This window comes from Panicum virgatum, chromosome 2N, assembly GCF_016808335.1.
Source record: "Panicum virgatum strain AP13 chromosome 2N, P.virgatum_v5, whole genome shotgun sequence".
Taxonomy (NCBI): domain Eukaryota; kingdom Viridiplantae; phylum Streptophyta; class Magnoliopsida; order Poales; family Poaceae; genus Panicum; species Panicum virgatum.
In genome coordinates, this window is record NC_053146.1 from 69,693,417 (window position 1) to 69,716,692 (window position 23,276).

Below are 23,276 nucleotides of genomic sequence, written 5' to 3' on the forward strand. Positions count from 1 at the left end.
AAATATGGAACTCATTTCGATTCAACATTCTCCAATCTGCCAACACCGTAGGTACATAGGTTTTCGTGATTGGTTTTTGAGTTCGACTTCTCTCCTCATCTCCCCACATGATTAATAAGGCTACCTCTGCATGGTCAAGTCATGTTGCTTTTGCTAGTGCTAATGAAGATGGCAACGGCAACCACGCAGTGACAGCAGCAGCTTCTTTCCTTCAAAAAAAAAAAAGACAGCAGCAGCTTTCGGTGTAGCACTTGCAAAAGCAACCTCACCTGATCTCCATCGTGGTGCACCTGGGCGATGGGAATTTGTCACTGTTCTGGACAGTGGATCAAGGATATAACCTGCCTGACTAGGTTGGCAAATGTCTTATGCACAACCTGGTACCTTGCTTGATCTGTAAGGCCATATACTGACAACATTACGACTCCAACAACTACAGATGGACTGTAGATTCGGGACGCTGTGCCCTGCGCACAACACATGAACCCTCAGGCTTGGCACGCCCTGCTTGCGATGGCAGAAGCGTACTCGGAAATTGTTGGATCGGGTGACTGCCGTAGGTGAACAATGACTGGGAGCAGCTCTGAAGATCGGAGGAAGTTCCTGCAGAGGGTGTGGTCGCACATCTTGCGCAGGGCGAAGAGCACGATTCTTAGCGGCGATTCAGTAAGAGCGTCACGCCTACTGGGGCTCAGGGCAACCGTAGAGTAACTGCCGACCATCTTCAGCAGTGCCTGCAAAACAAATAAGTTCAGGTATGGGTTATGTAACAAAGACTTACCACGTTCTTCCATCGGCATTATAGCTGTCCATCCATTTTTCATAGAACAGAAAACCAAAAGCATTTTCTCAACAGTTTTGTTGAACCAGAGTTGGACTAGAAGCCACTCGATGCAGACAATAGAACATGAAAGTGAGCAGGCAAGACTTGACAAACCTGAATTGCACCTTGGGAGACAATGTCTTCACAAAGTATGTCAGAGTTCCTCACTAGATTACTGAGCGCACCTGCAGCATTGCCTTTGGTTTTATCCTCCTCAGGACCAAGAAGTAACGTAGTGAGTTGCGGTATGGACCGCCTTAGTTCTTCATACAGCATGTCATTATGATAAGCAGCATTGCCAACCTGCCATGGCAAGAGTTAAACAAGTAGCTCAGTCAGTCCGGCTCTCCTCTTGAAACTGGATAAATAAGTTCAACTCTTTTACAGGCATTTTAACAAACTTACAGCAAAACATGCAAACTTCCGTGTGCGTTTGTCAGGATCAGAACATCTGTCAACCACGAGCTGGATCACCTTATTTGCTGCCTGTTGTTAGACAACAGCAAAGTTATACTACTGGAATACGATATCAGTCTGCAAAAAATTAAAAATATAGGTATACGTCCTTACAAGTGGACTATAAAAGTAGGAGCTGTGGCGACACATGTTGCCAATGGCACTGCAAGCTTTTGCTCTTATATCAGGATCTTCATTAGACAAGTAGTTCTTCAGAAATCCAACAAGTCCAGCTTTATCAATGGGTGCATAAAAATCCTGGCACAATCATCATATATCAGTTTGTATATCCAATTCATCATTGCAGTATAACATCTTTACTAGACATCTAAGAAAAGTGCAGAGATGCCAAGAAATGGCAAACCTTTGACATCCGCGCAAGGTCAGAAACAATCATAAGGAAATCAAGCAGAGTCTCCTTTGCAATAGGACCCTCGAGTAATCCTGCTACTCTACTAGGATCTAGAAGGCCTTCTTTGAGAAGCTGCAAAGCAAGTGGTCGGTAGCCTGCCATTTTTGCTACAATGGCCAAGGGCCTAGCTAGATCTTCCATGTCAACATAATCAAGACAGCGAAGCATACATCCAGGAATACCAACCTGAAGAAGAGAGCAAATCATGGAAATGTCCACTGATAAACAGAAAAATAAAAGTAGAGCCAACAAATCAGACCTCCAGCAGAACTTGAATGTACTGAGGCATGTTTTGCTCGATAGTTTTGAGCATTTCCTTGTTCTCGGTACCGATTCGTCCACCAGGTGATGCAACGTTAAGCAGGAAGCCACTATTGATGGATGCAGATGCTGATGGCATGTTTGGAGAACTTTGCACTGCAACAAATGGAAATGCCAAGATATCAACAACTGCGTTTATCAGCTCTCGAACTCCCCTCTTCCCACCACCAAGACCCGTCCAGGCTTCCAATGCCTTGAGGTGTATATCAGACAACAGCCCAGTTAAGAGCTTTAACTGCTCCCTTCTATACAGAATTTCACGGAAAACTCCACCAGGAAGGCATTGAGATAAAGCAGAGAGAGTCCAGACAACTCCCAGAGGAGACAACCCACTGCGGTTCGTTGAACCACCTTTCCCGTCAGATGTCTCTTTTGAGAAACCATCTGTAAGCAAGCGGATTAGGATCTGTGGGATGCCAACTGAGGAGGCTTGTTCAATGGCCAATGGCCCTCCCCATTTCAATCTCGTCTCTAGCATCCCAATACTTCCATCACGGAGTCCAAAAAGATTTAGAAGGCCAGCATTATATCGACAAAGTGCTTCACTTCCATCAGATAGCCACAGCTTCAGCAGCGTGTGCAGTGTTGCCATACGAGGAAACAAAGCAAGGGCAGTTTCACAAAGAGAAGATCTGGTCTGACCTCCGTTTTCAAGCGAAACAAGTGACGAAAGCGCGAGCATTGCAGATGCACAGTGTGGTTGCAGGCAACTCTTGACTGTATCATCAACTGATGAGAGCTGTGCAAGAACTGAGAGCCGGGACCGCTGTTTTTTCTGGGAACTTGTTAGGATAACTGATGCTGAAAACCCCCCCTCTGACTTGAGACATGCAGCTATTGCCGCTAATGCAAGGCAGCAGTGCACTACCAAAGCATGAGGGTTGGATAGCTTGCATTTCTGATTGCTATTCTGCTTAGATTCCTTATTAAAATATGATCCACACAGTGACAATAACGAAAACGTGTCAGACACAATCGTTCCATCTCCACCATATTCTACTGCATCAACATCAGATGGTGAATTCCATGGACGACAAATGATGGCACAGAAAGAAACATTCTGCAGACAGGCCCTTGAGATAAGCTGAAAAGCAATTTAGACACACTAAGGATCAATACAGCAGATGTAAAATCACTAAGGAAAAAACACTATATTTCCAAATTTATGGCAGTGGAAAATGAATTGCAGTAATGTGGCATGTGAACTGAAGACTGTGAAATGTTCAATGTTAGTAATTTGTTCGGTCACCAATTAATCTAAAAAGGGCGTACCCAGTGCCGTAGGCTTCCCGCACTGTGCGGGGTCTGGGGAAGGGTTGTTTTTAAGCCCCAAGCCTTACCCACACAAATGTGCAGAGGCTGGGGCTCAAACCCGGGACCTTCCGGTTACAGACGGTAGGCTCTACCGCTGCACCAGGCCCGCCCTTCTTTCGGTCACCAATTAATCTGTCCAAAGAAATTCAGAAATGGGATTTTTCATAATGTTGCTGCTGACAATGCAACTAACTATAAGTGGCATGCTTTATAACTCTAGGTTGCGGCTACCACAATATTGACCCCAGACCAGGATTCCAACTCCAAGGAGTTACTTGAGCAAGTTACCTGTGCCAATGCTACCCCTCAAGAAATATAATCGGATCAACTGTTGATTCCATAATTTATTACATATCCAACTGTGAAGCAACAACTTACAGTTTGAATGTATGAGATAAAGATTCTCTATGAACCAAAGGTTAGAAAAGGCGCTAGGAGCTAGGCGCTCTCTAGGCGGTGACCCACCGTCTAGAGCTTAGGCACTTTAAGGTGGTAATCTAGGGGTGCCATTGACATATATATACCTCAAAAAGAAAAGGAGAAACAGGGGACCAGTGGGCTTAAAATTGGATAGAAGGACCTTCAAAGCAGACCAAACCGAGTATCAACAGCGGGCTGACATCCCAGCCTCCTTTTCCTCCTCCTTCGCCAGCCATCCCCGCCTCCTCCTCCGCCGCCACCGCGGGCCAACTCGTCCCAGCCTCCAGCGCTGCCGCCCGATATCCCATCCCATCCGCCTTTCACTGCCAAAGCATGGGCACCGCCCGCCTAGCGTGTCTACCTTACCCCCTAGACCTCGTGGTACCCCACCACCTAGCGCATAAGCACGCCTAGGCAAGCGCGGAATAGAGCCTTGTGGAACACTGCTACTAACAGTTCTTGGTGCAAAAGGATGCTCAATCAACCATGCATCCATTTCTAATTTCTGCAATTTAGTTTTAGAGCAAACTAAAACCTGCATTTGTGTAGATATACTTCAACTTTGTGAATAACACATGATGATATTTCCCCCATGCCAATGCAACGTGATGAATGGATTTCTTTAAAATAAGTGCACACTTCTATGTTATCTTAACTTTTCACAAGGCCTACAAAAAATATGCACCACCATGGAGAAGAAAGGTGTTGAGAAAACGTATAGATTCATAGTCGACCAGCATCTGAGAGTTACCTGAAGACAAGCATGAATAGCTGATTCTAGACCATTATGCAAGCAGTGGTAAACTGCAACCTGCATTGGTCGTGAGGCCAGAAATGATTTGACAAATATGTTTATCAGATTGGTAGAGTTTGAATCTGCCATCGAGCCTTGCTCTTGCATAGAGTGAATTTGTCTCCATGAGGTAGCTAAAGGAAATGAAAAATGGTGTGCACTAATGGACATGTCAACAGCATGAGCTAGATACCAAATAGCCTTGCATGCCTCACAAGCAGCAGGTACCATGTTCGTAGAACCTGATATTATGTCTGAACCCAAGGTTATCAGACATTCACATAAGAGCTCCAGCAACTGTGACCTCCTTGCGTGATCAATAATCTTAAGGAGACTTTCATCAACTGCCTTTGTGCCTTCGGATGACATACTTGCTTTCAACCCAGAGATAACCCGAGACAACATCAGAGCAAGGCAGGCAGTTGACTCTCGAGAAATTCTTCCAGATGGGTCCACTGTAGAGTTCAGGATCTGCATGTAAAAAATCTCATAATCAAAGATAAAGAGGGGGAAATCATAGCTGACAATAAAACCTGAAGTGAGTAGCAAAGTGTTACCTGAGAATAAAGCTCATACAGGGAGGACCAGTATCTGTCATAAGAGCTTAAGATAACTTCATCATTTGTATCCAGTAGTTTTCGTGCAATTGGCAGGCACTACCAACAAAAAACATGGTTATATATTGCAAGTTATACCATCCAAGACATCCCTAGCAAAGTAAGAATTACTCTCTTTTCAAAACTGAGAATTTCAGAACATATTTGTGTGATATAGTATGTCAAAAGAAGTTGCTTTCATTTGATTTCTACTTTATTGGGCTGTTCCAATATTTTATAGGGAACAAAAACCACTTTGACTTCTGAAAGTACCTTCGTTACAAGGCCATAGGCATTTGAAAGCTTCGTTCTGATAATGAGATTTGTAAACTCAAGAAGCATACAGATGTCAATCTTCACTGCATAAGGTTGACATGACCCAGCATCAATTAAATTTTTAATAATTCTGAGTGACTGATTTGCTCCATCAATGTTCAGTTCCCTGTAAGAGTTGAACAAAGAATCCACTGAAATAAGAGACTTGGCATGATGAAACCAGTAGGACTTCTGCTGAGTGAATGTTATACAATATCCGCACCCAAATATTCCATCTTATCTTATGTCGTGTAATTAGACAGCATAAATACTTTATAGATGAGAAATTACCACTGTACTGATGTAAAATTAGTAGAGTGCACACGTGAAAAGTGTCAACAAAAGAAACCCTAGACTAGGAAATGACTCTAGTACCCTTGACTACTATGCCGTTAACTACACAATAAAGGATAAACACCTTCTTGAGAAACTAATTGTGTTGTAACCACCTAAATTTGGGTTAACCATATTGTTTCTTCACATTTTCAGGAGAAAATAATGCCTGATCAGTTCAGGAGGAATGGAAAAAAGCTATAACCTGGGCGAACTTGGATGATTAGTCAGCCAAGTTTTGATGGGGCTGACAATGGTTGACATTGCTTCACCGTCTTCAACAATGCTGTTTGCACCTTTTACTGTTTGTGAAACCTTTTCCAGTTTATCCAAAGCAGTACACTCTGCAATGAAGTATTTAGAAAGATCACCGAAATATCCAGGGAGGAAACCTGCTGTGCTAATCAACAACACTACCCCCCCCCCCCCAAAAAAAATACTACTTAAAAGTCACAATTTTAATATTTGTTTGTAGTGGGTGTTCAATCTTGTTCCCTGGTGCGGATGTAACAAGTTCTGGCATGAAGTGGGTCTATGGTGTCTTATAAATGTTTTGCTCTTCTTCTTAATGCAATGATATGCAGTTCTCCATCGCATTAGAGAAAAAAAAAGATATTTGCTTGGATAATAACTTGCCTGAGGGAGAGCGGCTCTCAGGAACAGCACCAGTAGATGAACCATGGTGGTCCTCAGTAGCTTGCATAGGGCCATCTAGTTTTCTGTTGCCTTTTGGTTTATCAGAGGCATTTTCCCTATTGGTAGCAGTAATTGTACCTGCCAAACATTAGATCACTTCAAGGTATAACACTTGAATAAAAAATACCAAAAGCAAAAGGATATAGGCAAGCTATTTAAATTATACTTTGTGGGTCAGCTGGGGAAGGCTGGTTCCTTGAAGTTTGGATTTCTTCTGTTCTCCGAGTATCCTCCGATCCTTTAACTTCAAAAGGTGCAGTTAGGGTATCCTGGGCAAAAAAATGTAAATAATGATATGCTTTTAGCATGTAAATTATGAGTACTAACTTGCTTAGATACTGGAATTCCTTTATTTATCCTAGAGCATCTCCAAGAGTGACCAATATTTACACTCCCAATAATCTAGGATTGGGACCTTTCTAAAAAATTTTGGGCATGAAAAACACATCTCCCTCCAACAGTAGACTTATTTTTTTCACAAAACCTTTGAAATATGCCACGATCCTATTTTTCCTTGTTTCAACTAGTGGCAACAATCAGCTTTGTGATTTTTTTTCTTCCTGCATCTAGTGCCTACAAGATCAAATCTTGCAATTTTTTTCCTTGCTATATCTAGCGGAAACCCTATCAAAGGTCCGTGAGACCGTGATTCTTCTTCTCTTTGCATCTACCACCGACACCAAAGCCTTGCAGGTAGATCGCTACTGCTACGCCTTGCGGCCAATGGGCTATGGACAGACTGCACGCTGATGGAGAACAGGGGCAGACGGGCAATGCAGGGGATGAAAAAGGTTGGCGGTATCGGTTCCATTTCAGAGATTGGGCACCCCACCTGGAGGCACAAAAGTAGCTCCATTCACCGTGAGTTTTGGACACGCCAATAAATTGGCCAGGGGTTCAGGTCTCTGTTGGAGCAGGTTTTTTCTTTTTCATTCCCAAAACTAGTTTTTAGGAGTCTATTTTGGGCACTCTTGGATATGCTCTTAGCATATAACTAAAGATACTTACAGCTGCTGATGCCATCGAATCATCTTTGACAAATGGGTGCTCTAGTAATGCTGGCCAGGTTAATCTACTTTGAGGCATCTATTCCATCATAAACAGTCACACAGCATTAGAAAATAAGAGGAAGAATGGATGAACTCATTGGATGTGATTTGGGGAAATATGACATCTATGACCTTGTTTAGTAGACCTTTCAGGAAGCTCTTAAAGTGTGCACTCATGTTATCTGGATATTTAACAGGATCCTGTTGCATTAAAGAAAGCATATAAATCAGTTTTGAGAATAGAAAAAGATCACAAATAATTGAATAAATAACTGAATAAGCATGGTAACCTTGACGATGTGCCGTATAAGTGCATAGACCGAATTTGTATAAAATGGGGGCTGTCCAACAAACAGTTCATACCTGGTCAACCAAACAGTAAATTTAACTTGATGAGAGTAATAGACTATCAAACACAAAGCATGCAGTCCTGGCTGAACTGTGTACCAAAGGCCAGCAATATATCAAGGTCACAAGTGATACAAAAAGAAAGACAATACTTTGAAATCGAGAATGTACTAGCAAGAGAAGAATACAGAGTTAACAAGGTCTAAATAAGAAAAACGTGGATGTACATACAAGATAACCCCAAGGGACCACAAATCAGCTGTGTGGTTATATGGCTGTTCTCTCACAAGTTCTGGAGCCATGTATAAAGGGGTCCCTGCAGAGGAAAAGCAAGCCTAGTGAAACGAAAGGTTATTAAAAGGAACTTACGACAATATAGCATATGCCTGAATATAAGTTACAAAAGAACCAGCTCCATTCGAAGGAGACATCCGTATGATAAATTAGAGTGTACAGAGCAGCCAGTGTGTTTCGGAAAGTATGAGTTTGGGATCAACTAAATCCAGTGAGAAGACCACTCGAAAATTTGAAGGAAACACAGGCAGAGCAGTTGGGATTCATAAATGAGCTATGTACTGAAATAGTACAGCTTTAAGAGAGATGACAAAGATAACAGTACAGCTAAATCACATTACTCCTTTTAAAATTCGTCAAATGTCATTACATTTTGTTTACGAAATCAAAATGTTAATATCAGCCAAGACAACAGATGGCTAGAGGGACTTGCAAGATCCAGAGATCTGTAGTTGATTATGAAATGAAACATGCCAAACAGGCTGCAAGAGCAAGACAGATAAAAAAAAAAGAATATCAGTTAGCATGAGAAGATTAAAAATAAATACCTTTTATGGAGCGTAACACAACAGTATTAGCTGACATGGCGCGAGCAAACCCGAAGTCGCAAAGCTGTAAAAGGCAAGAAAGAACAGATTGTAGTTTGAACCATTGTTTGTAGTGGATGAGAATTACAACTAGAATGGTTATTGAACTGAACATTCAAGGCAAGGTCATGGCCGCTGGGATGAAAGCTCATTTGAGTAACATGATTTAGTCAACATCGTACCGTAAGAAACTTAACAGGAAACTGAAACACACCAGATGGATTGATAAACTGCATTGAACCATGAAATATAGGATTGTGTACACTGTATATGTATACAGCTGCATAGATGTAGCAAATAATTGAGAATTTGACAAAAGATCAGCGAGAAGAGCACCTTGGAGATGCATAATTTGAAGCATCTACTGTACAGCGAAGAAAACTTATTTTGACAATCTAATAAGAACTTGGGCAAATTCGAAAAGGATGATCAGTCATTGTCAAATTATGCATGCCTACATGGATCAGAAATTACCTTTACAACAGATCCTTTCCCAATAAGGATGTTCTGAGGTTTCATATCCCGGTGAATAATACGATTGGAATGCAAGTAGTACAATGCTTTTACCTGAAATGAGATGTGTTGAAACCATGAAGGCAACCAAAACAAGTCTGGGTTGCTATGGTGCATAAGCAAAGAACACATAAATAAGAGTGAAGTGTATACATACCAGCTGCTTAGCAATCGCCTGAACTTGTTCCTCTGGAAGGCATTTATCGTCCTCAAGCACTTCAAACAGTTCTCCCTGAGACAAGCATTTTCAGTGAAGTTAGCGGACCCGAATATACTGGAACCGATCAGAGATGAGAAAGCACAGAGTAACCAAACTGAGTTGTTGCATACCTGAGCAAACTCTGTGACAACGCAAAACTCCTGAGGGGTTTCGAAAGCATCGACCATTTCGATTATGTTCTCGTGTTTGAGTTTCCTTAGGATCTACAAAGTTGTGGATGGCAGCAAAAGGTGAGATTGTACAGTGAGATAAGAAAAAACACAGCAGTGCCTGGCCAACTGGTTTGCTGTCTGCCGCAGTTGCAAGGATAGATGTTTTTCTGTCTGTGTTTGACAAGCAGATTGCCTAGATTTGAAGTGCACGTACCTCGATCTCCTGCCTAAGGTTGTGTATGTCCTTATCGGTCTTGCCATGCTTAAGAATGAACTTCATCGCAACCGTCTGGACCAAACTCAAAACAGAAGAAAACAAAGCCTGTGAATTATAAAGGCAGAGAATCCAACCAAATCCAGGGAGAGCTGAATGAGGCTGACCTGGCGAGTGTACTTGCGCCTGCCCTTGTAAACCTTGCCAAAGGAGCCCTCCCCGACGAGGTCGATGACATGGTAATCTTCTATCCCCATCTCGCAAAACCCTAGGTGGAGGAGCAGAGAGAGAGGAGGCCTCGGCCCTTGCCGGCAAGGTCTCTCCCCGGACGATTGAGGAGGAGGGGATCTGGTCGCTGGTCCCGACGAGTGATGGAGGGCGGCGGCGGCAGCCGGCGATGGAGGAGGAGGAAGGGATCTCGATTTGATTTGGGAATGTACTGTACCCATTTTGTTTGGGGATTAATTAAACTGAATATTTTTCCCGCTCGCTGGGCGGGCGGATTTCGAATGATTTTTTGCTAGGCCTGCTGTTGGTCTTGGGCTCTTGGCCCATCCGCTCTATTGGGCCTTATGGGCCTTATAACGGAATGATGATTTTTTTTTCTTTTGATTTTGAATCCATTAGAGAGAGACGGAGAAACCGGCCCATGTACAATATTCTCTTGGCCGACGAAACACAATACGTTTCGTTGATAAGAATTGAACAATATAATGCTTTATGCGTGCAGTAAGACTACAGGGTTTGGTTTGGTTTGGTTTGGTCTGTTTCGTCTCATTACTTTCCGAAACCAAATGGATGCGCAGCTAGATAGCTGCAGAAACTAGCACAGTCTGCAACTTTTTACCTGACCTGAAATAAGCTAGTCTGAATATATAACCCAACATAATTCAACAGCTAGTCGATGATCAGCATGCATGCAAAGGCACAGAAGAATCAATGCAAGATAGATTGGTTGGTAAGAGAGGCTAGCTGCTGCTTGTAAAAGTTGCTTGGGAAGGTTTCCACGCAACCAGCACAAGATAGGGAGGAACATCTATCCGAAACCATGCGTCGGCAGCCAAGGAAAACAAAAAGGTGAGAGAGAAAGAGAGAGGAGGCCGAGTCAGACAGGAGGATTTGGGATAGGCCGGGACTGGGACGCTAGGGATCTTTAAACCCAGCCAGACACTGGAATCCAGGACAAGAACAACTCAATCAACAAGGTGCTACTACCCATTTTCTTGGGCAATATCTTTTCATGATTTTTCTATTTATTTTGCACAGCCTGATTCAGATCTACCATTCCCTCTCTTTTTTAAAAAAAAATTAAGTCATATTAGCATTGAAACAAGTCTTTGGAACATACTTTATTTGACCATTAGTAAAAGGCATCATCAATTGTCACAAAATCAATATCATACTAGAAATATGTAAAAAAAATGGATCTATTGCTAATAACTTTTAGACACTAAAAATGCATAAACTTGTTGTGGGTCAAAACTTATAAAATTTGACCCTTTCAAATCCTAAGATGCCCTGCATGTAAAGAAAAGGAGGGAATATGTTACTGTCATGTGTCTCTAGCCCAAATTCTTTTTTTGTAACAGTAGTAGTACAACTAAAGCAATTGCCTATCATAAATGAATAGTAACAAAAATGGGAAGTGAGTACGAGTATAAGAGCAACTCCAGCCGGGCCCTTAAATGGGACTCTATCTCTTGTTTTAGTCTCCCAATAGAAAAAACATCTCCAACCGGGCCCCTATACGAGCCCCCATTTTGGGGAGGCCACTAAATTTTGGTCCAGAGTCCCTAGAACTGGAGGCCCTCTAAATTTAGTCACCCTGCTGGAGTTTGAAGCCCCTAAATTTTTATAGGCTGGCTCCTAAAAGCAATATAGGGGCTCAAATTTAGTCTCTCCGTTGGAGTTGCTCTAAGTAATAGTAGCACTAAATAGGATCCCCTATTGGCATTCCTTCCAAGCATTCATTTAGTATGTTTTGAGAGAATACCATAAAACAATGGTACTATTAGGCTGCGTTTAGTTTCCAAAAAAATTTGCGCAGTACCCGTCACATCGAATTTTCGGACACATACATGGAGTATTAAATGCAGTTGAAAAAATAACTAATTGTATAGTCTAACTGATTTCTACGAGATGAATCTAATGATACTAATTAATTCATGATTGGACATTAATTATCAAATAACAACGAAATTTGCTATAGTAGCCAAATCCAAACTTTTTCACCAACTAAACACCCCCTTACTCTCTACCAGTACTGGTACTAGGCAGGTGGTACTGATCCTCCAATTTTGGCGTAAACCGGGTGTATGCAGTGAATCCTAGCTCGGAGCCCATCTCACCTCTCCTCCCTGTCGTCGTCCTGCTTCTGTCTATAAATATGCTCAACTCCATCGCATCTCATCGCACGCCATCAACCCAAACCACAATTCCCATCTTTTTGTCTCCCTCCGCTCCGCGTTTCGTTTCCTTCCATTCCACACAGTAGGTGCCTTGCCAAGGTTCTCCCTCACCTACTACCTAAATCCGATCCTCGTTTTCTTTTCTCTATGTTTGTCTCTGCACATGCATGCGTTTTTCATTGGTGGACCTTCTTGTTGTTTACCTGCTCTTGTTGTTGTTGTGGAGCAGGAAGGTCGAGGATGGCGGACTGCAATGCCAACTCATCGACGTCGGCGACCATGGGAGAAGAGGTACTCCGATTCTGTTAGTCTGCCATGATTTGTCTGAATTCATCATATAGAATGTGCAGTTGCTAAAATCAGCCATTTCTCCCCTGTTCCATTCTTCCCATCCCAAGAGCGATTATCCTATCTACCATATACGTCTTCTCTGTTTTTTTTTGCTGCTTCAGGCCTTGTTTAGTTCCTAAAAATTTTCCTACAATACCTATCACATCGAATCTTTGGACACATGCATGAAACATTAAATGCAGTTGAAAAAAATAACTAATTACACAGTTCAACTGTAAATGACGAGACGAATCTTTTAAACCTAATTAGTTCATGATTGGACATTAATTGTCAAATAACAACGAAAGTGCTACAGTATATAAATTCAAAAATTTCACGAACTAAACAGGCCCTCAATGTGTCTAAATTTTAGTTTCATCATTTTTGGAGATATGGCGGTAAGTGGTGAATTTTATTCAGCATCTCTGCAAATGTTCAAAGTGTCGTGCAATAACTATAGGAAGCGTCCTCGGATTTAACGCAATGTAGATTGTCAAAGACAGATATCTGAACATCTCATGCACTGCTCCTGCTATCAGATTCAATTATTATTCAGTTTCAGTACACAATAAAACGAATTTTATAGAAGGAATTGAGAGTTGTCACGCTGTTGTGTTTAGCATCTCGTATATTTCGGAACATAAAAAATCTTATTGAAAAATTATATTACAAAATCAGATGCTTGGTTCTGCTCGAAAATCACAGTACAATATGTTGCCAGCTAGATTCAGAGCAGACTGTTGTTCCAACAGAGGAGTGCCTTCTCTTGTCTGTGCTGATTGCTGAATGCTAACTAGACATAGCGACGTCAAAAATCAATGACATCCACTGAAAACCAAAAAAAAAGGATGAAAATAATGTTAGGAATCTCTTGACTGAATTCTATGAGGCCCTGAAGAAAACCCATGCGCGTGCATTTTGTGGATGATAGACCAGAATAGAACTTTGCCTCTTTTTCACCAATGAGACAAACTTGGAATGGAATCTCTCTGACCTTTGGGTCTCCATCGGCATGGACCATGCACAAGCACGGAAGAACCACATTACCTTGCGAACCTCATCATTTGAGAACATTTGTATGACTTGTTTCTGAAATCCTGTCCTTGTCAGGGACAGCTTCTTTAAGGGGTGGCCTGGCCATCATTTACTAGCATGCTTGCACTATTTCCTTTTCAACAATGAATGATATCTGTAAAAAGGTGGGTTTTGAGTGCAGATATCATGAACCTGCCTGTGTTAGTTGCAAGAATAAACGCCAGGGTTAATGTGTCTAGCTAGGCAGCGCGTTGAAAAGAAGTATGGAACTCTGATCCTGATTTTTTTTTTCTTTCGTCGCAGGTTTTCGTTGAGAAGAAGTACGGAGGAATGGCACCTAAGAAGCCTCTGATTTCAAAGGTACATAATCCGTCCTTAAAAGGATGTGAGACCAGACCAATCAGCATGGAATATAATTTCTTTACAACATCTGATCTCATAGTTATTGCTGTCTCCTTTACCTGGTTGCTTTCTTGTGCAGGATCACGAGCGCGCCTATTTTGATTCTGCAGACTGGGTCCTTGGCAAGGTATCCAATCCTTTTCATCCAGAAATATAAAGGGCATCTCTGCCTGGGCAAGTTTCTGGAAAAAAAAATGTTATAGACCTACATACAGATGCTGGGTGCTGTCTGAAACCTTTGCTTTGTGATGCTTTGCTTCAGCAAGCTGCAAACAGCACTGGCGCACGGGCTGCTATCGAATCCTTGAAGCCGAAGTTAAAGGTGAGTATAGAGCAATGCGCATGCCAGCGCCGTGATTTTCATCTCAGCTGCTTGCACGTACGTTTTATCAAGTTGTATTGTTTGTGTGTTTCTTTTGCGTGCAGAGGACGGCCCATCAGCAGCTTCCCCCTCGCAAGCCGACCTGCGCGTCCAGCTGAATCTCAGTGGAAAGGTACAGTCTACTCTATCTGAAACCGCAGTCGCATAAAGAAGGGAAAATTCCGAATTACATTCTCGAACTATCACAGAAGCTTGATTTTCAACTTTCAACTACAAAACCGAATAACATAGACCATCCAGTCATCAAAATCGGGCAAATTTGGACCTTGGGGCGGGTGATTTTATAATTTTTAAAAATTTAAAAATTCTAATTAGATCTAAAAAATCAAATCTAATTCGTTTTAAATAAAAAAATTCAAAATTAGTACCAAAAGTTTTCTAAAAGTTTAATCTATCTATTATTGCTCTATTCGAAGCTTAGTTATTCAAAACTAATAGACATAACTATAAGCAATCAAATATTATAAAAATAAATAATTTTGATCTGAATTATTGAAATGTATCATGCAAATAGATAGGTTACACTTTTAGCTTTTGATGCCGCTTTCTTTTTTTATTTGAAATAAATTACTTATGAATTTTTTAGTTTAAATTTGAATATTTTAATTCTTGCAAAATACAAAACCACCTTGGAAACCACCTCAAGGTCCATATTTGCACAATTTTGACAATTGGATGGCCTATGTTATCCGATTTATAGTTAAAGATTGAAAATCGTACTTCTGCAATATTCCGAAGGTGTAAACCGAACTTTTCCCCTGAAAGAAACCTGACGTTTGCATGATGATATGTGAGCAACATCCATGCTAATTATATCCTTGTGTGGTGATGCACATGCAGGGGTTGTCCCATCTATATTTTATATATACTGGGAGATATATATGATGGTGAAGAGAGCATGCATTATCAGAAGAAGAGGTGAATTGATTAGTTATTACTTATCAGAAGAAACCTGCATGCATCTGGCTTGTTGACAGCACTTGGTGTATCCTTGAGCTCGTGGGGATAGGTAGACTACTAGACAAGTATTGTATTGTAGCAGCTCCTAGGGGTGCAAATTGGTGATCCTTATATGCACCTCCAATCTTTTTTAATTTAAAATTTGGTACTAATTTTCCAAAATGAGATTCGATTTTAGAGAAATAGTACAAAATTTTGAACTAAACAGAATTTGAGGTGCACATAAGGATCACCAGCAGCTGCGCAGATATATGCAGCTAGCTTATTAGCAGAACGAAGCGAATCTAGAAGATGACATCTGGTATAAAGTATGTTTGTTGTTGGCAGATGAATATATCAAGTATCGCCATATACTAGTTGGACTCGTAGCCGGCTATAGAATACTTGGCTATAGAGTATATTCTGTGTCCGGCTATAGAATAAGTTATTCTATAGCCACCCAATCCGACGCTCGAGAGATCGCAATCCAACGCGCGCAGCGCGTCCCCCGATCGGGGCTGCATGAGCCGAGCTGTGGCCGGGGGATACTAACGAGCTGGCCGCTTGAGCCGAGCGGCCTCGAGCGCCAGTTTCCTTTGACTGCCATCAACGCCTGATCCGTAATCAACGCCGGGCGACAATTCCTTCCATACACAGCTGCAGCTGAGTCCACAGCACCTCATCCACATACGACGTACATGGTACTTGCATATATGATAATTTAAAAGTTTACGCATTCAGGAGAATAGAACACACACTTTGTGCTTGCATGATCCACATTTGCGTAATCCACTTACTGTAAAATATGGTTAATCTCTTTTCGTCAAATGTTCTTGAATCTTCGACATGGTAGTTCTCAATGTACTACAAATAGCTGTGAAGAAATACAGTGGATTTTACCACAATGTAACATGACAGTTACCGGTGGCTTTTACCATAATGGTCTAATAAATCTACCAAAAAAATCACTTTGACCATAATGGCTTGAATTCCCAATGACAGTATTAGAGTTAGTACTCACACTACATGGGAGAATAAAATACTGAACATGACAATTTGAATTGCTTTGCTTGCACATTCAATATGCACCATTCCAACAAACTTACACATGGACACCACACAACCTCCTGAAAGTTGTGCCAAACATTGGCGTAATTTTCAAAGAAATATTTACAATAATGTTGTGTACAATATACTAGATGGAAAAGGTACGAATCTACCAAAATGGCATCACCAGTTTATCAATTTACCACAAAAAAGGCATTTACCACAATGGCGTGACAAAGTTACCAGAAAATGATGATTAGTAGAATCCAACATATCATAATCATTACAACAATGCCTTCAGATATGTACCAGAATTTATAGATTGGGTTACCACAAAGGAAAAAAAGAGTAGGACATAACACAAAACCACAATTGGAAGTCGATCCAGAACACCTATTAGTTGTCCCAAAATGAAGTCAAGCAGACCTGGCCTACTATCTGACTGGAGCATGCCTGAATTTTTTTTTGGAAGGAAACTACAGCAATCCTGATCGGATTTCCTGAATTATTTATTAAAAGAGATAAATATTTACAAGATTGACCAGATTACAGAGAGATGCAAAAGATGAGGGGACAGAAATAGACAGAAACAAAAACAATCAAGGCCTATTTTACATTGGAAAAAAAATTACCCCACTCTAATAGTCTCGCCTTATCCGGGAGGGAAGAGCATCAATTGGACAAAAGAGATAAATCTTCTCTACATCTCCGGGATATCATTAAGTTTGTCTCATCTTCGCTCCTAAAAACTTTTGCATTCCTGCATTTCCGGATATTCCAAAGAACGCAGGTGATGACAGTACTTCTGATCCTAGGACATCGCTCCATGAGAGGGTTCACCATCCACAACTGCTCAACGCCTAGGGCCTGAAATCATCATATTGAGAATGGTAGTAAACAATATGGATTTATTCCGAGCCCACAAAGACATGAACAAATTGTCAGCAAGTAGAGTATGAGAAATTAGAGCATCATTAGGAATGCAGCTTCTATATATCTACAGCATAAACAGGAAACAATTTTTGTCAATTGTTGTTGCTGGGCGTGCAAGGCAGCAACAGTCATATGATATATCATCAATGATACAATTCTCGTAAAATATAGCTTCGGATTTACAATAAAATAATCGAATGGCATCTACCAGACAGCTTTGCTCCTATGGAGGATGGCAAAGCTCTTCTGCACCATAGAGGCACAGAGCAAGAACTAATCCATTTCAATCTGCAACAAGGGTGAAAAATAGGGAACCTACGAAATAAGAAAGCATTCTTGTTTCAAGCTACAGCAGCAAGAAAAAACGGGGACTAGTCTGGCCTGCTCGTCTGCTTGTCTCCTTGTCGATCTGCAGAACGAAAAATTGAGGCTGTAGCACAAGAACGATTCGCGAAATTTTCAGATAAAGATTTACGACAGACAATAAATGGTAAACATTAACCACAATCGAAACAGGAATTCCCAACTCCTCACGCACAAATTAGACACACGGCAAAAAGATTACCTCTGCATTTTGGTAAAAATTAACCACAATCCAAAGGGAACCTGCTCCAGATTGAGTGTGTAACACAGAATTTTGCGGCTGCTTACCTCTGCATCCTGTTTCCGCTGGACTGGATGGGGATGGCTGGGCGACACGAGCGGCAAGAACTGGCAGCCGCGACGACGATGCCCGGTTGCTCACGGTGTATGATGGCAACGATTGACCCAAGGGAATGGATGGCACCAGGAAATCGCTGGTGGAGGATTGGAGCATCGCCACGAACGGGGGTGTGAGCCTAATCGAAGCTGCGGACCCTCTCCGGCGGCGCGACTAGCGACGAACAAATGAGGCGACGGGCATCTGGGGTGTACTTTATTTTATTTTTTTGATTCACAACGTACCTGTATTGAAGGTTAAGGAGTACAAAAACCAGAACAAGAACAGGTAGGTCAACGGGGAACAGGCGCTATTTGGGGAATTGGGGTGCCGCATGCTGGCTCAATCCGTCAAGCGCGTAGACTCTTGCAGCCGAGCCAGATGATGCTGAATGAGCCAAGCGCGGTGCTGGGTGCGGCGCGCAGCGCGGGAGCGCAGCGAAGCAGCGAACAAGAGAATGATGATGGAAATTATTCCAATTCCAAGGCCCAGAAGCATATTGGGCTGAGAATTTTGCATCCCTCCTGGTCGGGCCTCGGCCTGCAAAGACTGAATGGGCGGCCTGGTTGCTGGGTCGAGCATGCATGCTGAAGAGCTGAATTGAATGGCTGCAGAAATAATGACTGCGGCATGCATGATTTTGTGACTGCTGACTGCTCCATATGGTTGCTGCTGCTGCTCTTGAATCCATTTTCAGGGTGGGTGCAGACCGTGCAGCAGTTTCAGTTTGGGGGCAGGGCAGAGCATAGGCGTGCAGATGATGCTCAGCCTTGTCGTCGCGTCGGGAGAGAGGGGAATCGGAATCCAATGCCAATTGCCAGTGCCATACTGGACTGGATTGGATTCCGATGAATATGAATAATTAGATGCATGCATGCATATGGCTCATCTAGCGCAATCCAATTCTACGCGCCAACGTTGGCAGACCCAGACACACATGGACTACTTCGGTCTCGTTTGGTTCACGCTACGCTACTGAATGCTAGTCACTTTGACCGTTAATTACGGTTTCAAACAAAACCAGTTTACAAAACCAACTTCAAAACCCCCGCGCTAGTGACCTTGAAGAATCTAATGAGGCCTTTGACCGCGTGATTAGAGGATGGTTACTATAGCATCATTGTAGCAAATCATCGATTAATTACCATCATTAGATTCGTCGCGAAAAGTTACACTCATCTCTAAAAAAGTTTTGCAAATAGACTTTATTTAGTACTCCATGCATACAAGATTCTTTTGTAGAATGGAATAGAAGGGAAGGAACCAAACAAGGTCTTTGCATTTCCTTTATGCTTCCTGCGAGGCATTGTGCTTTAACATTTCTACTTCGTAACATTTTGTGAACAATTTATAAACAGAAATTATATTGTGTCATACAATGTGTGCATACAATTTATGCATATTGTTTGTTTCTTTTCTGCATAGCTTATGAACAAAAATTTATGCACATAATTTTGTAGTAAATTTTTTGCACATAATTTCTGTGCCAACCATTGATGTAAAAAAATTCTTTCATGCATGACTTATGAACATATTTTTATACATAAATTTATGTTTCGTAATTTTTATAAATAATAAGTATGTATGTATATTTTTTAATTCTATAGCTTTTCTGAAGGATTTATCTTTTGTAAATAAATAATAATGTAGTTTACACAGTTTGGTTCTATATTTTGTTCATATAATTTTTTGAATGATGAAAGAGAATGGGAACCACGGTGTTTAGATGGGTGGACAGTGACTTGGGGTTCGGAGTCGGGTGGCACTACCGTGGCGAGTGTGCGGACTAATGAGGGGAGCCGACAACGATCGGTAGAAACGGAAGCTGATAGAAGAGACTGAAAAAAAAAAAGGAAAGACAACTTGTTTGTGTGATCGATTGCTAGGAGATATTCTCGCACGCGCCAACTAGAAAGTCCCCTCATTAGCAATCTGCGTGTCGAAGGTGGATAAGAAATTCCCCCATCTCCCCCACATTGCCCCTGAGGGCAACACGGGCGGAACTGCACCGCCGCTCCCTCAGCCTCCCCATCGCCCCCTCTCTGCCCCTCACCGCTGTCGGAGCATCACGTGGGAAGTCTGTGTGTGTGCCAAGACGGCGGCGGCGGCGACGGGACCTCTCCGTCGGTTCCTTGCCTGCACTTGCGTGCTGCGATCGTCCATGGCTCGGCGATGCCTGGATCCACCCTCTACTAGGCAATTCCTCGCCTCCTCGCCGTGTCCTGTCACAGCCACTGGCAATTCCCACCATGGTGGAGTCCGGTCCGTGTCATCCGCCCAAATTCACGCCCAGGCACGCGCGTGGGGGTCCTGGGAGGAGCGACAACATCCATGGATGACACGGACCAAATTCAACTCCATGGATCCCTCGCCGGCGCCCAGTGCCCCCTCCTCTGTTTTGCGTCGGGAGGAGGAAGAAAGGGGCTATTTTGCCCTTAAGCCCCTCCCCTTCTCCCATTTCAATTAAGAATCCCCACCCTTTATAACCCTTTTTTCCAAAAAGGCCCTTCCACTTTTATTTATTTAGGGAACTAGCCCTCCACTATATAAACACAATTTCAATTATACCCCTACACTTTTCCAGAGTGGCCCCGATGTTTTCTAAAATTACAACCAAGCCCTTGCCCCTCAAAAATATTTACAAAAAGGCCCTTGAACCCCCGTTCTACCCCTAAACCTCCCTGTAACCTATCATTTCATGCGCCAAAAATTCTCCAATCGCCCCGAAACTTTACCACGCCATTACTAACATAGTTTTGGACATGCCATTAGGAAATCGCCCAAAAACATTACTTCTATATCCATATCTTAATTGTTTCCGAATCGAGCTCAGCGATGAAACTTTCATTTCTTTTTCTTGATTGTGTGTTTGTTTGTATGCGTCGTAGACCACGGTGTGAACGAGGGAGAACCTGTCGACGAGCAGTACTGAGCAAGCGAACGAGGACCAGTTCCGCGACCCCGAACCCGAAGGACAGTACCTCGATCAGGACTTCCCGGAAGGCTTCGAAGACGACAAGTTCAATCCCGCCCTTTGATGCATATTTTGTCCTAGTTTTTATAAACACCACCTATTGGCTTGTTTTATAAAATTGCATATGTTTTGCCTGCTGAAAACATGGTTGGATAGCCACCCCTTAATTTGTTATAACTATTCCTTGACCACCTAGATTAATGTCTGAATATGATTTGTTTGGACGTTAATCGCTGCTAGAACGCTTAGGACCTTAAACACAATACATCTTGTTTTATAAAAGGAAAATGTGTGAGTGTGTGGGAAGGGAAAAATGTGAAATTTTTGAAAGATAAGTTTAGACAGGATGGATGGCACTTCTGTGTGAATTGTCAAATGGTGTGCTCGTGCCTGTGTGGTTGAGCAAGGAAGGGAGATATCCATCTTGTCACAATTAAGGACTGAGTTGGTGTGTCATCTCACCTAATTCCACTATCGTGCAAACCACTCGACCGTTGTATGGGCAACGGCTTAGCATAAATCTCACTAGTTAGTCTGATAGCCATCAGGAGAGCTGAGAGCAACGGGTGATCAAGGAGAAGGGATTAGCTCTGTGTGACTTATGCCCCGGTTAAAACCTCTGTGATAGGTCAATGACCCCTTGGTGGATCCCGTGATGGCTAGTCAGGTCTAGCTAAGGTGGGTAATGGCTTTGTTGGGATCTGTGCCACTACAGTGATCGAGTTGTAGTACCCCGCTTGTGGGTAAAGTTGCACACCTCTGCAGAGTTAAGAATCTGTTCGAATAGCCGTGCCCACGGTACCGGGCGAGTTACGGTGTGGTCACATAACTAGTGTTGCTTCTGGGAATGGATGGGTTGGCGTGAGTTGTTTTGGAAAAGTGTCCGGCAGTTGTGCCGAGTGCTACGGTGGATGAGGAGTCCGGTAGCAACTTAAAACTTGGATCCTGTGTTACTCGAAAAACTTGCTTTGAAAATCATTTCTTTCAAATAAACCCTTGAATAAAAATCAGCTTTCCGCAAATTAAACCCTAGCCTTACCCTTGATTTATCCTGTGCATTATATTCTGTTTATACCCCCTCCGTGGGTGTGGTTGGACTTGCTGTAACGACCCGGCCCGGGATAACGGCTAAGATCTACTCTTCAAGTTGAGTAAACCACACCTACTAATTAATCCTCTTGCGCTTTCGTCCTCGCTTCGCGCAAAAAAAATCGATCCGGAATTAACTAGCTTCCCGCGACCGGCTATTTAAGCTGGTCTGTTCCGTTCTCAACTTTCAGTATGGGATCATCATTCCGAGCTACAGTGTTCCGCGGTGAACAGTACCCCGGCGCTACAGTACCAGACGTGCTACAGTACCCGAGATTGGGTCCGGCCCAATCCAGCTACAGTGCCCGGCTACAGTACCCCCCGTCTGCTACAGTACCTCGGCCCAGCACTATTCATTTTTGGCCCACTGGCCCAATGGGCTGATCTGTTACACTTGCTGAGTACGTTTGTACTCACCCCATTCTTAATTTTTACAGAGGAAGATCCAGACTTCGTTCCCGAAGACGTTGAGTAGAGGTTCCGTCCTCCACCCAACCTTGCCTATGGATAGGGTCACCCGCAGGAAGTTCCGTATGGCGCAAGACTCTGATGACCCCCTCTTCGTAGTTAATATCGTGGAGTGGATGTTAGTTGTTATCCTCGCGATAGTGGCGCTTCACTGCCCACTTCTGCGTAGAGTTGTACGGTGATGTACCATCTGATGTAATAAAAGTGTTATCAGCCTCCTGGGACTGATATTGTATCACTTTTAAGTCTTCTCTTATGAGGGGGCGCTTCAAGTGGTATCAGAGCCGTAGGTTGGCCGTACGACGTGACCCCTAGGAACGAGACCCCTTTTCCAAGCTTTTCTCATTAGGTCCTTCCCTGTTTAACCTCACAGACCGTTTTTATGCAAAACTTGTTCACCTAATCTTTGTTTTCATATGGCTGAGGAAGGATGGACTCAGGGCTTTTGTCAAGCTGCACCTGGCCTCCCCAGCCTCTTGATCAACGCCCTAGAGAGCCTTGGCGTTACGGAACGCCCAAGGTACTACAGCAGAGAGTACGAGCACCATGGTACCCTCCACTGCAGAGTGATCCTGGTCATCGCCAGAAGTGACCGCTTCCCCGACATTCAGCCATGACGAGTGACCGCTACAGGGTTTAGGCACCAAGATACCTATCCCTTGGCCATCAGGAAGGCACTCAGTTATCTGTGCCGGATTTTTGAAAGACACCTC

General features: G+C 42.8%; 2 protein-coding genes and 1 long non-coding RNA gene across 6 annotated transcripts; 1 reads left to right on the plus strand and 2 right to left on the minus strand.

Moving 5' to 3' along the window:
* Nucleotides 1-3: 3 nt before the first annotated feature.
* Nucleotides 4-10,298, minus strand: LOC120662238 (serine/threonine-protein kinase TIO-like). The gene is made up of 22 exons (XM_039941400.1): nt 10,024-10,298; nt 9,857-9,931; nt 9,601-9,693; nt 9,428-9,502; nt 9,232-9,324; nt 8,719-8,782; nt 8,108-8,192; nt 7,819-7,891; nt 7,661-7,729; nt 7,488-7,565; nt 6,646-6,748; nt 6,420-6,557; nt 5,989-6,127; nt 5,409-5,577; nt 5,097-5,195; nt 4,498-5,010; nt 1,951-3,096; nt 1,644-1,877; nt 1,394-1,537; nt 1,229-1,309; nt 938-1,126; nt 4-734 (listed from the first exon to the last, which is right to left on the minus strand). The coding sequence occupies exons 1-22, from the start codon at nt 10,111-10,113 to the stop codon at nt 489-491; spliced, it is 3,996 nt and encodes a 1,331-aa protein (XP_039797334.1). The 5' UTR covers nt 10,114-10,298; the 3' UTR covers nt 4-488.
* A 1,904-nt stretch (nt 10,299-12,202) lies between these two features.
* On the plus strand, nt 12,203-15,726 carry LOC120662240. 3 transcript variants are annotated; one of them, XM_039941405.1, is made up of 7 exons: nt 12,203-12,346; nt 12,494-12,555; nt 13,933-13,989; nt 14,111-14,158; nt 14,294-14,353; nt 14,458-14,525; nt 15,254-15,726. In XM_039941405.1, exons 2-6 carry the CDS (start codon nt 12,505-12,507, stop codon nt 14,509-14,511), a joined length of 270 nt encoding a protein of 89 aa, XP_039797339.1. In that variant the 5' UTR covers nt 12,203-12,346; nt 12,494-12,504; the 3' UTR covers nt 14,512-14,525; nt 15,254-15,726. The 3 variants fall into 3 exon arrangements, with proteins under 3 accessions (XP_039797339.1, XP_039797337.1, XP_039797338.1); XM_039941404.1 differs by having other exon boundaries at nt 12,251-12,363; XM_039941403.1 differs by having other exon boundaries at nt 12,249-12,363; nt 14,294-14,525.
* Nucleotides 15,727-16,876: 1,150 nt separating this feature from the next.
* Nucleotides 16,877-18,460, minus strand: LOC120662241. 2 transcript variants are annotated; one of them, XR_005670214.1, is made up of 4 exons: nt 18,313-18,460; nt 17,984-18,181; nt 17,648-17,741; nt 16,877-17,266 (listed from the first exon to the last, which is right to left on the minus strand). It is a non-coding gene; the product is annotated as an uncharacterized LOC120662241 (long non-coding RNA). The 2 variants fall into 2 exon arrangements; XR_005670213.1 differs by lacking the exon at nt 18,313-18,460 and having other exon boundaries at nt 17,984-18,249.
* Nucleotides 18,461-23,276: the final 4,816 nt, after the last annotated feature.